The 13,287-nt window shown below is 45.6% G+C and overlaps 1 protein-coding gene across 3 annotated transcripts in view; it reads left to right on the top strand.

The window, feature by feature from the left end:
• The window catches only part of Loxhd1 (lipoxygenase homology PLAT domains 1), a 135,991-nt gene that overhangs the window by 20,190 nt on the left and 102,514 nt on the right, over positions 1–13,287 (top strand). For all 3 annotated transcript variants that reach the window (XM_057788900.1, XM_057788898.1, XM_057788897.1), the window contains exon 5: positions 7,236–7,334. In XM_057788900.1, coding sequence (XP_057644883.1) covers positions 7,236–7,334 — 99 coding nt within the window. The remainder of the gene's footprint in view (positions 1–7,235; positions 7,335–13,287) is intronic.

Below are 13,287 nucleotides of genomic sequence, written 5' to 3'. Positions count from 1 at the left end.
CAGAATTATGCAGGCTATGATTGTAAGGCTGACAGGTCCTCACTGACCCAAGGATACTCAGGACACATTCCTGAGGTGGAGGTGGGGTGTAGGGCAATGTGGAAGGCTGCAATGTAGAAGCATCTGAGATGGATAAGGTTTGACAAAATAATGAGATCTCTGGGTGCCCCGGCATTGGACCTAATAGACTCTGCCTTAGGGGTCTGTGCAGTCTGGCAGCATGAGCAAGACCTGCGTAGGTCAACCATTGCTACTTCCCAACCTGTCCTGGTTCTTCTTGTGATTAAGATACAGACTGCAGCTTCTGGCTTCTCAGAATTTAAAAGGACTATCAGCCAGGCAGTGGTGGCGCATGCCTTTAACCCCAGCACTCAGGAGGCAGAGGCAGGCGGATCTCTGTGAGTTCAAGGCCAGCCTGGTCTACAGAGTGAGTTCCAGGACTGACTCCATAACTCCTGGGAAACCCTGTTTCAGAAAACCAAAACCAAACCAAACCAACAACCCCCACAAAAGGAAATAAATAATAAAGGAAGAAAGGAAGAAAGGAAGGGAGGGAGGGAGGGAGGGAAGGAGGGAGGGAGGGAGGGAGGGAGAAAGAGAGAGGACTGTTAGTGTCAGTCTCCCCTCTAGGACCTAGGCGGACTAAAGCTACAACTGTGGATGGGCTCTCAGCCTCCACAACATCTGGAGCCTGCAGGGAAAGCCTCCCTTCCCTGCTTTCCTTCCTCTCCCTGACATTTCCCCATCAACTAGATTCAGTCTTTGCCAGGGCTCTGTTGGCTGTGGATGATCTTGAGGTTGGATCATCACTCCTTATAGCCCTGTGGAGGGGGCTCCAGTCCCACCGTACAGGAAAAGGGCCTGGGCTCGAGAGCTGGGGCCAGGCTCGAAGCATTCACCTCCTCTGACTTCACCCCAGCTTCCTGCCTACCCCATCTGCTCCCACCTAGCGCAGCAGAAGATCATCTCCGGAAAGAGTGGGAAGAGAGAACCACTCACAGTGAGGATCTGGTGAGGCATAAGAGAGAATTTTAGGACTAGAAGGGATTTTATCTCCTCCTCCTCCACTTTACAGAAGAGAAAATGGAAACCCAGGGGAGCCAAGCAGCCCGCTGTTGGCCGCACAGCCCGACTGTGGGGCAGAGCGGGAGCCCTGGGCTCATCTGGCTCACGTTGCTCTGAAATGTATTCATTCAGCGGCTCCATGAATGAACTGTTCTGCTAGTTCCAGGCATCAAATCCTGTGCTCACGGTGGATGTGTGCGACTCTTTCTCTACCAGATTAGAGGCTTCAGAAGGCAGAGTCGATAACCACAGGGTGGAGAAGAGAACGAATATGCCCAAGTGGGGATGGTTTAGGCTAATAGATCATGGTTCAAGAGCAATCAGGAGAGACACACGGAGAAGCTGAAGCTCAGGCTGAATTTGCAGAGCGGGTGGCTTGCTAGGTCTGCAATAGGGTGAGAGCCCATGGGAAAACAACGGCTCTGTTGGCTGTGTCTCGCCCACCCTCTCCAGCCCCAGCATCACAGAGGCTTCCGCTCTTGCCAGGACCACAGCCAGTCACAGACTCCTTCATCTGAGCAGCCAGAACCTCTGGAGAAGGCATTGAATCATAGATTTTCTCCAAACTTCGTTATGTTGATTCTTAAATGGGTACTTTGAAAATAACGCCTTCATTTATAGAAATAGAATATTTTCTATTCTACGTTTTGTACCCAAGAAAATAGAAACTTTTGGTCAGACCCTGCGTTGGTCCTAACCCCTGTGGGTGTCCAGTCCAGCACCAGTGGATTTTGGTAGTTCTCCCCTGGATTCCAGTGTGGATTGGAGTGAGCAGTGGGAGTCTCAGAAAGGTGCCTATTTCTTGACCTTTGAGTCTCTCCTTATTATACCGTCTACTCCTCAGTCTTCCCTACAGCTTCCTGGAGCTCTTTAGTGCCAAAGGCAACACAAAGGTGCAGGAAATTGGCAAAGGTTCTCAGGGATTCTTTCAAACCAGAGACTGAGGCTTCCTCCAGTATTGACTGTAGGCGACTTTATTCTTTTGTTCCAGTGATAGGAAAAAACATGACCTCAAAGTATTGAAAAATAGGCAAAAAGTAACAGAAAAATTCATAATCCTATCACTTGAAGATGGTGGAATGCAATTTTTGTTTGGTACTTACTCATGACAGGCATAATTCTTAACAAACTATCACCTACCTGTCTAATGTCTGTCTGTCTGTCTTACAAGGGATTGTATCATTGACTCCAGCTGCTGACAACTGACCCACATAACGAACAAACCAATGCTATCAAATGATACCCATCAACACTGATGATCCATATTCGTCTTATACAGATTTTCAACATACATTGGCTGTTTTCAGTAAATGATTACCATAACACACTTTCACACACATACATTACTCTTGGGTCTGGGACACGGAAGAGTCCATAACTTAAAATTACAGTCACCCTTTTGCTTAGTCTGTAAAGGGCTGATTGCATGGGAATCCAAGGTCAATAAGGTTGGTCGTTACCTTGTTCTCTGAAAGGCAAGTAAAGCAAATGGGCTGAGCACAGCAGGACAGCAGTCTGAGGTCTTCAGAGAACTCATGGTGGACTCTTAACTTGACTATAGGGTCCAGCAAAAGTTCCAGGTTCTTAGGATACAGGCGATATTTTTTTTTTAAATCACAGTCCAGCATTGCCTAATCTTCTAATCATTTATTTTAAACAGCTGCATATCAGCAGCCCATGGGGAAAAGCCCATCACAGCTTACCCATCAGTCTCCTGTTTTGGATATTTTAGCATTATTTAGAATTCTGTGCTTGTAGGTACACTGAAAAGAACCATTTCTTTCCTGTAAACTGTTATGTGCAGGGATCCCACAGTCAGCCCCACAGTTTGCATGTGTTCAGACTTCTGAATGCACAACACGTCAATCACTTGACTCCCAGAGAGGCTGAGCAAAGTTCTAGTCCCTCTGACAGAGGTGAGCAGTGTCTGGGAAGATAAACAGCAGCCGAGTAGAGAAGCCTGGGACGGGCGGGGCGGGGCTACCTGGGAGAGGAGTGAAAGTTTGCTTAGAGCAGCAGATGTGGGAACAAGGACAAGTGGCCACCAAGGGACAAGTCGAGAAAGCTCTGTAGAGCTGGTGAGCTGACCGAGGTGGGACAGCAGTGAGGAGCCGGACCTTCTACACTGTGTCTGCCACGTCAGCTTATCACAGGGAAAATATCCTGTGTATTTATAGAGGTAATGACGGGGCAGATGATGGTCACAGACTTCTATTACAGACCAAGTGTTTTATCCATTTATTTAATTTGTGTGTGTGTGTGAATGTCTGTGCTCGTACATGTGTATGTGGAAGCATGTGCCTGTGTACACCAAAGGGTGTCTTACTGCCCTGGGGCTTGACAGCCAGGCTAGACCAGCTGACTGGTGAACCCCAGAGATCCACCCATTTTTGCCTCCCGAGCCCTAAATTACAAGTGAATACCACCATGTCTAGCTCTTTTCCTGGGTTCTGGGGATCAAACTCAGGTCCTTCTGCATGCAAGGCAAACACTGCATTAAGTCACCTCTACTGCTTCCAAGTAACATCAATGCATTGTCAACCAGGCTGCGGTGGGATTAAACCCAGAGCTTGTGTTTGAGGCTGTAAGTGCCAGTGGGCACCACAGACAGCAGTTCAGGAGTGAGAGCCCTGTGGGCTCTAGAGCCGGTACTTCTGAAAGAGCTTGGCATGTGAGCTGGTATATATGGGAGCCTTCTGGTTCAGATCTCTTGAGTTTAGGCCTTGCCATTTCTAAAGTATGAACCAGGTCCAGTTTCTTAACCTCCTTTCTCCCCATCAGAGGGTGGCACAGTCGCTGTCTGGCCTGCAGAGTTACGTTTTTAGGCTGTGACAGAACACTTGGCAAAAGCCACTTAAGGAAGGAAAGATTGATTTGGGCTCATGGTTTGAGAGGACACAGTCCCTCATGGCGGGGAAGGTGTGGCTGTGGGCAGCCCCATGACTTTGGGAGGCTGAAGCATCTGCTTGTCATATGGCGCTGGCCAGGGAACAGAGGTGGCTCAGGTCAGAACGGAAGCCAAGTTACGACGGTCCAGCCCTGCAGCTACAGCCTTACATATTCCAGCTAAGGTCTGCTAGGTAGGCGCCCTGTCCAAAAGGATCCACCACCTCTCAAAACAGCTGGGGCCCAATTGTTAAAATCCCAGAGTCCCTGGGGGGCACGTTCCACATACAAGCTGCAGCAGGGTTCATTGCTGTGAGGGCTGAGGTAACACTGTGACTGGCCTTTCAAAGGTCCTCAGTATGATGGGGCCTTGTTTGGGCGTGTCTGCAATAGCAGTGACCTAGAGAACATTTAAAGAAAAACACAAAACCACTAGTCCTGTTTGCCAGACTGGAAGAGAGAGAGGGATAGAATACAGAAACACGCTGTGGAACAAGGCAAAGGAAGAGCCCTGGGGTCATCGAACCCAGGAGTTCCCAAGGCCCCTCAGAGGCTGTGCAGGGTATGGAGGCCAAAGGGGAGATGGCCCGACCTCCTGGAGATGAGAGACACTCGCACAATTCAGAGGGGCAGAGTCAGGTTCACGCCAGGAAGAAGGGCCCCTGGGCTGAATTTCAGTCCAGTGGTCAGTGGCCCACCTGGTCTCCCTGACCTGAGCAGGAAGGAGTAGTGCCAGCCTTGTCTGGCTGGGAGAGAACAGTCTTACCTCCCAGGGAGCCCTCCACGCACCCCCCCATCTCTCCCCCTGCGTTTTCATCTCCTCCCCCGCACCTCCTGTGATTTCTCCCTTCTAGCACCTCAGCTGGTGTGAGCTACAGGCTATGGGGTGAAGCGACACCACCAGCTTCCCCAGCCCTGTCACAGTCCCAAAGACTGAGGTTGCGGTCCGCGTACACGTGGTCCGGGGACGGAAGAGAAGACAAGGTTTACCTGTGAATATTTCTAAAAAAAAAAAAAGCTGCTAACATGCCCAGCTCCAGCCTTGGCTCAAGTGGTGTTGGTGTGAGACAGCCCTTCCCAGAGCCACAAGGCTCAGGGACAGGCATGTATTCAACATGTGGCAGGGACATGCCCAGCAGCTTCTCACCCGTACATGTGGATCAAGATCTGGGGTGCCAACTTCTCATTGCTGAGCCTCCCCCACCGCCGGGGTGCTCTCTGGAGACGTGTTGTGTCGCTGTTGTGCGCTGACTGTTCCAGACAGCGCAGGGGAGGCTGTGGGGGCGGCTGGCACACCAGGCTTAGGCAGCTAGGGCCTGCCAGCTTCTGCCTTTTCGGGAAGCCCACGCAGGCGCTTCCGCTGGCCTTCAGGGACAGATTTCCTGTTGGAAGGGTGGTAGCCCTTGTACTTCTGCCTCCAGAGAGGAAACTGCAAAGCCAGGCATGTGTTTGTGTCCACTGAGCAGGACAAGAGGCCACGACTTGTTCTTTAAGTGGACTCGAGCTTCACAGGACAGTTTGGGCCGCATTTGCTTGGTTTTGGAGGGCGCTATGTGTTATCTCCAGGCCGGCTCTGAATCGCTCCTTGTGTCTTGGGAACTTGCACTGATTTTCAGGGAAGGGAGGCTGTTGCCCTCGTGGTAGGGTTGTGATGTACTCATTCAACACCACACAACTTTGTAAGGAGACACTTCATATCAGATATCGGTCTGTGTGGTCAGTACAATTGACCAACAGATGGCGCCAGAGTGTCTTGAGGAAGGGATTCTTATTGTCAGAAGTGCCTGCCTGGATGGTAACCCTGCTGAAAGGGCAGAGTCAGTTTCGGGAGAATTTTTGCAAGAAGCATACCTATGGGCAAATCACAAGCCAGTTCTAGAACCGGCTCGAGTAGCAACCCCCATAGTTTGTCGCTAGGAAGGTTTTTTTCCACGTTGGTCACTCTTCTTATCCAATTCGACCTTCCCCACTCTCTGTCTCTGCTCTTCGTGGGCTCTGAGCCAGGCCAGGGATGAAAGGTGCGGTGTGTGTAAGGTGGGGGTGCACTGGTGCTGCCGTTATGTCTCATACTGTATTTCCAGGGTGGCTTAGCTTCCACTGCATCCTGCATGGTGAACAGGGAGAGCTGGCTCCAGACTATCACCAACCCAGGGCCGTGCTCCACCCATGCAGAGGAAGGGACTTCCCAGTTTCCAGAATCCTGGGCTTCTCAGCTATCAGTTAAAATGCCTGCTACCCAGCAGGCACAGCTCACTTTGTGGCTGGACCGCTCCACTCTCATCTGAGGACTGGATTACCCGAACACACACATAGAGACCAAGGGAACAGTTGAGGGTGGTGGCGCACGCATTTAATCCCAGCACTTGGGAGGCAGAGGCAGGAGGATCTCTGTGAGTTTGAGGCCAGCCTGGTCTACAAAGCAAGTACCAGAACAGCTAGGGCTGTTATACAGAGGAACCCTGTCTTGAAAGGGAAGGGGGAGGAAGCCAAACTTAGCTGTCATCTGTTTTGTGTGGGCAAAGAATGATGGATACATGTATAAATGATTGAAGCCAAACGAGGAACAATACTAATGCTACACAAAATTCTGAGATTCCAATGAAGTACAAAAAATAAAAGCCCTTTACTGGGACACTGTTGTGCCCATTTTGTTCGTGTAGTCTGTTCTATAGCTGCTTAAACTTTTAAAAGGCTTCATTGAGGTACAGTGTATACCTGACAACTTAATGCAGTTCGATGGAAAGGTATATAACTGTATAACCACTACCACCTGCAAACTGTTTCCGTCATCCAGAAGGTTCTTCAGGTTCCTTTATGGCCATCTCTCCTCCCCTACCTCCGGTCTAACACATATGGTTGAGTTTGTGCCAGAGCAACAGGGCTGAGTCATTATATCAGAGATGAAATGGCCTACAAACGCCTAAAATACATCCAAATGGGCACTTTCTAGAGAAGCCGACTGACATCACATAGGGCAGGGGAAGCCACTGTGTGTGTTGAGAAGAACCTTGAGTCCAAAAGCAAGAGACGCATGATTCACAGCTGAGCGTCCTGCGTGGGTCACCCTACCCTCTGAAGCTCTGGTTTTGACCTTTTGGAGCCAGTGTTGAGTGTCTTATTTCTTGCCCCATAATTGACAGTAACAATAATGACAGAAATTATGAGAAGTCATTATCGTCTGGACATCGTGGGAAGGATGGATGGCTCAGTAGCTATGTATGTATCTATAATTTTTTCTTCTCAGGACCCTAATGAGACAAGATTTTCTCTGTCCTTGTTCCCAGGAAACAAGTATGAAATCAGGGTGTACACTGGAGACGTGATGGGTGCAGGGACAGATGCCGATGTCTTTATCAATATCTTTGGAGAGTATGGAGACACAGGTAATGGTCTGAATCATTTCCTCATAAGTCATGCCCAGTACTGCTTCCTAGAGCAGCTTATGTCTTATAATCCCGGCTGAGGAAGGCCGCTTTAGCCCCTCCCCTTTTGGTTCTTCTGTTGAGTGTCTCTCTTGTGCTGTGATTTGCCATGGTTTGTCCTGAATAGTATGGTGTCTTATGAGGTCAAATGTATATATGTGTCACAGGTTTTCTTTCTTTTTTTCATTGTTTTTCTTGAGCTGTACACTTTTTCCCATAGAAGGGGAGAGAGAGGAGGAAGGAAGTGGTGTGATAGATTTTCAAATCTCTCTCTCTCTCTCTCTCTCTCTCTCTCTGTGTGTGTGTGTGTGTGTGTGTGGTGTGATATTCAGAATAAGTTATGCCTGGGCGTTCTCTCTCTCTCTCTCTCTCTCTCTCTCTCTCTCTCTCTCTCTCTCTCTCTCTCTCTGTGTGTGTGTGTGTGTGTGTGCTGTGATATTCAGAATAAGTTATGCCTGGGTTTGGATGGATTGAAATTGAATAAGCTCAAATTTCCTGTCTTTAGGAATTTATTCTCACTTAATTTCTCTATTGCCATAAGCTCTGTGCTTCTGTTGGTTGTAGTGGGACATAGTCTAGTTTAGTGTAGTCAAGAAGGATGGCCCAGAGTGGGGCTAAGGGATGGAAGAATGCTTGGTGACGCAGAACTGCACACAGATACAGTTGCAGGTTCTTGGAAGAAGTTCAGGTCACAGGCTGAGACCGGCGGTTTGCTCACCCTTCTGCCAACTTAGTAGAATAACACAGGAGCCAGAAAAGCTACAGTGACGTGTGAATTTGGGGTAGAATACATCAAAGGATTCATATGGATTGCTGAACTTATAAGGAAGGAAAAAGATCACTGCAGGTGCCAGGTATGAAGGAAAAACTCAACACCTGAGTATTAGCTATGGATTGATACCGTGGCCCTGAGAAGGAGGAGGGGTCACAGTCATCAATCTAGAAGACAGGTTTTTGTGCTCATTGGGAGTCAGAAAAGAAGGTGTAGGTCCTGAATGAGGCAAGAGATTTGAAATTAGGACCACACATGAAGTCAGGGGCCCCTGAGGTTCAGTGAGAAGGCAGAGCAATAGCTCATTGGCACAGTCATTGCATCCCTGTTGGAACTCAAAACTGCAAACAAACAAAACAACACTGAAAACCTATGCTGCACAGAGACTTGAGGTCCGACTGTCACGCTTGATGTGTGATTTCAGAACTCTTCTCTTCCCACACAGAGTATTTGGTTCAAAATGGGTCTGATGGCACATGGCTTTGATCCCAGCACACGGGAGGAAGAGGCAGGCTGATCTCTGTGAATTCTAGGTCAATTTTCTCTACTTAGTGAACTCCAGGTCAGTTGGGGCTGCATAATGAGACCCCGTCTCAAAACAACAACAGCAAAACCAAATTAGAATACTTGATTCATAGCAAGTAAATCTCCATTAGCGTTCTGCAAAAACCTTTCTAAGACTACATGAGATTCCCACAGAGAAAGCGTTGGAGCAAATTTGTTTTCCAAAACAATAAGGCTCTTAAGTACACAAATCCACCACGATGAAGCCGCAAACCGCACAGCAACCAGAATAAAACCCCCAGGGGTTTCGGATAATGGAGTGATGTGGGCTAACCTATAACTTAAGGTATTTTAAAACTATTAACCACATGAAAGAAAGAACTGAGGAAGGTACAGCACCATCAAAGACAACACATTAGGAAAAATAAACAAACCCACAGGAAATGAAAACATAAGCATCTTTGCAGGTGAGTTAAACAATGGGACTATAGATGCTGAGGAGAGATTTAACTGTAAGTATATGAGCAAAACCCTCAGATGGAGCATGGAGAGACAGGGTTGGGAAGGAGGCAGGAGGAGCCATGAGAGCAGGGGAGGGAGGGAGGCCTGATGGAGGTTGAGTAGGCGTTCTAGAAACAGAGGATACAGGTCACAGGCGAAAGGAGATTTTCAAAGAGCTAATGGCTGAAGTTTTTTTTTTTTTTTTTTGAAAGCTCCAACAGATTTAAATTGTCAGTTTAAAATGGGTAAATGACTCATTGAATAAAGTCTATGATGGAATCTACATCACCGTGTTAAAAAAAAAAAAGCAAAGAGAAAGATCTTAGAGGAAGTAGATTTGGCAGGTCACTTTCTATAAAAATACCACGTAGACGGATGGAAAACTTACAGTCGACAACAGAGGTTATAAATTCATATAATCACAGCTTCAGTATTCTCAGCAAGGATGTATGTCAACCAGTAATTCCATACCAGAGAAGCTATCATTCCAGGCGAGGGGGAAGATTAACTGTTTATTCTAGCAAAGAGAAATGGAACGTATGCGCTCTACACTCAGGCGTAAACAGCCACTAGAAGGGTCGTGGTGACTCATAACTGTAAATTCCAGCACTCAGGAGACTGAAGCAATGCAAACAGGTGTTTGAGGTTAGCCTGGGCTACATATTGAGTTCAAGACCAGCCTAGCTTACATGTGAAGGAAGACCTCCATCTCTCTTTCACACACACACACACACACACACACACACACACACACACACGTGAACAAAATATTGATAGCCATGTAACAAACCTAAGTAAGCATAAAATATAACATATTTTATATATTTATATACCATAGAAGATAACAGTGACTAACACAAGGGACAAGAGAAGTGTCTACCTAAGATATTTAAGATTGATATTTGAGAAGGAAATTGGACAGAGCATTATGAAGATTTTGTCCATTACCCATCTCCCCATCCCCAGAGAAGTTAAACTGTGAACTGTAGACTTCATTAAGCTAAGTCTGAAAATTAAAATTATAACTGTGAACACCAAAAGTTAGAATGCATAATCTATAAGTGAAAAGAATGAATAAAAGAGAATAAAGATCTAAACTCTCAGTGGATCAAAGCAAAGCAATGAGAAAACATGACTGACAGCAGATGTAGGTTTATTGGTCATCACGGGAGAATCTGGGAAGAATAGACAGTCTTGCTGGGCACGCTTATAACCCCAGCACTTTGGAGAAGGTACAGAGAGTGGAAGTTTGAGGTCAAGCTGAGCTATTAATATGATTCTCTTTCAAAAAAGATATTCTCATATTATATAAAAATAAAGAAAAAAATCCAGCATAAATATACTAGAGGAGAAATTTGGGGATGAAACAGGCAACGTGAAGTATTCTGGGTAAATCTGGGGTCCATGCCCTGAGAATGTCACCACATGTCCTAGCCTGGACCTTCAACTCAGCATCCTATAAGGTTTGATTGTCTCAAAGATTGCAGAAGCCAATTTTAACCACTAAAGAATGAGAGTATCCATTAAAAATTACTCAGGACTCCAGAGCCAAAAATTGTTTATGTAAAAATCTACCAAATAGTAAGAAATAGTTACTATCCATCCTCAATAAATAATTTTAAAGAAAAAGAGGTCATTCGTTTAGTTCATTTTATCAATTTTGATGACAATATCAGGCAGGTAAAGCTAAAAGAGAAATCAATAGTTTATATTCATTTATGAAAAAAAACCCCAATTCCAAATAAAATATTAGCACACTATATTTATAAATAAACATATGGATAAGAAGTCAACAGTAATTTAACATTAGGCAACCTATTCATTGATTTTATTATAGCAGATATTTAAAAAGAAAAATAGAATTATCTTAGATATATTTGAGTTAATTATTATTTGTATTCATCACAATACTAGAAGGCCTAAAGCAAGAGGGGGGAAAAAGACTTGATAAAGAAATAAAAACTTGACTGGGTGGTGGTGCACACCTTTAATCCCAGCACCTGGAAGACAGAGGCAGGTGGATCTTTGAGTTTGAGGCCAGCCTGGAAAGAAAGAAAGGAAGGAAGGAAGGAAGGAAGGAAGGAAGGAAGGAAGGAAGGAAGGAAGGAAGGAAGGAAGGAAGGAAGGAAGGCTACAACAATTGAAAATGAAAGCAAAGACTCATTCTCCCCTCCCATCCTTCTCACCCCTCCCCCTCCTCTCCCCTGCTCTTCCCTCCTCTTCCTCTTCCCTTCTCTCCCCTTCCCTTTGTTCTTCCCTCCATTGTCTCGCTTCTCCTCTTCCCTCTGTCTTCCCTCTTCTCTTTCTCTGTCTAAGCCTTCTGAGCTCCTGCCTCAGCCTCCTGACTGCCGGGATTATGGGTATGTGGTACAAGAAGCCACTAGCAAGCTTTCATTTGCATAAGCAACATCACCCACCAAATCCGGGAAGATGTATTTAGGTTAAAAAACCATCAGAATCAACAAAAATCAAAGTTTGCTAAAGATAGTAGATTAAAATTTAATAAGAAAAATTACTAAAACAATAAACAATTTAAATATTTAGTGTAAAAGCATGCTATTTACATCAGAAACTCGTACATAAGAATGACTCTGGAGAGGGAGGGCTTTCAGGGAAGTACAGGTTTTTGAAAGATGTGCAAGAATATACAAGTTAATGAAGAGATGTGTTCATAACGAGAAAGGACCCAAACTCGCTAAGATGCCATGTTTCCCGGTTCTTTCATAAGAGCAAGGCTACTGCAGTCAAATTCTTAAAAGCAAACATCCAAAGCGTAGGCTACTATTAAAATATAGAACCATAAAGATCTAAATATCGCCACGATAACTTCGAAAAAATAAAAACAGCATGAGCAGGGCTGGTGGATGACTCAGCAGGTAAAGTCCTTGCTGGCAAACGGGACAACGTGAACTCTAGTCCTGGACCACAGGGTGGACAAAGAGAAGTGACTCCTGCAGGGTGTCCTCTGCCCTCTGCATGTACACACGTACGAGCCAGAGTGCGCTGCCGTCCACATACAAACAGACAGATGTGACTGGTGGAACAGAAATGGTATGAGCGATAGCAATTATGGCAGATAATCGCCCTGTCAGAAACGAAGACAGTGCAGATAGTTTTAAAATGTAAGCTACGTTTATTCAACCTGTTTAATGAGCGTGTGGGAGACACCTGTGCCCTGGCACGTGTGAGGTGGGAGGACACTTTGTGGGGTGGTTCTCTTTCCATCACGCGGGTTCCAGGGTTCTAACCCAGGTTGTTCAGCTTAGTAGCAATGGCCTTGAGAACTGAACCATCTCTCCAGCCCAGTCATAGAGCCTTAAGAACCAAACAGTGTGGTGGGAGAAGAAGGACAAATAAAATTGCCCCATGAGCCGGGCGGTGGTGGCGCAAGCCTTTAATCCCAGCACTCGGGAGGCAGAGGCAGGCGGATCTCTGTGAGTTCGAGGCCAGCCTGGTCTACAAGAGCTAGTTCCAGGACAGGAACCAAAACCACAGAGAAACCCTGTCTCGAAAAACAAACAAAATAAATAAATAAATAAATAAAATTGCCCGATGGAGCAGAATAAAGAACCTAGAATACATAGAATGATAGTATCATAGATTATAAATCTGAGAGCAAAGATAAGATGCTTATCTTATGGTGTTAGAACATTGTCTAGCCATTGGAGAAAAGATGAAATTAGATTCTTATCTTTCACAATGCACGAAAATAACTTCCAGATGGGCTAAAGACTTAAGTGTGAAAAAATTATCAGAATTTTTGAAAGAAATTTTAAGATCTTAATTTTTAATGTCAACCTTAATTTAAGGATGAAATTTAATAAGGAATTTACCAAAATCACACATATATTTATGCATGTACTCGCATGCACGCACACACACACACATGCACGCACACATGTCAAAGAAAATAACACAACAGTTATTTTTTTAAAAAATGGATCAGAAGATATGAGACTAAAAATGACTGAGGCACACTGCCTAAATGACACAGAATCTATATGTACATGTATTATATAGTCAATCTCTCAACAAAGTAAGGAAGTGCAAATTAAAGCCACAGTGAAATACCATTCTACACAGAATAAAAATCTTAAGCTGCAGATGTTAATAGTGATTACGGGCGGTGGAAATACC

The sequence above is a fragment of the Chionomys nivalis genome, chromosome 14, assembly GCF_950005125.1.
Source record: "Chionomys nivalis chromosome 14, mChiNiv1.1, whole genome shotgun sequence".
Lineage (NCBI taxonomy): Eukaryota > Metazoa > Chordata > Mammalia > Rodentia > Cricetidae > Chionomys > Chionomys nivalis.
Note: the sequence above shows the minus strand (reverse complement) of the source record. Positions and strands in the feature narration are given on the sequence as shown.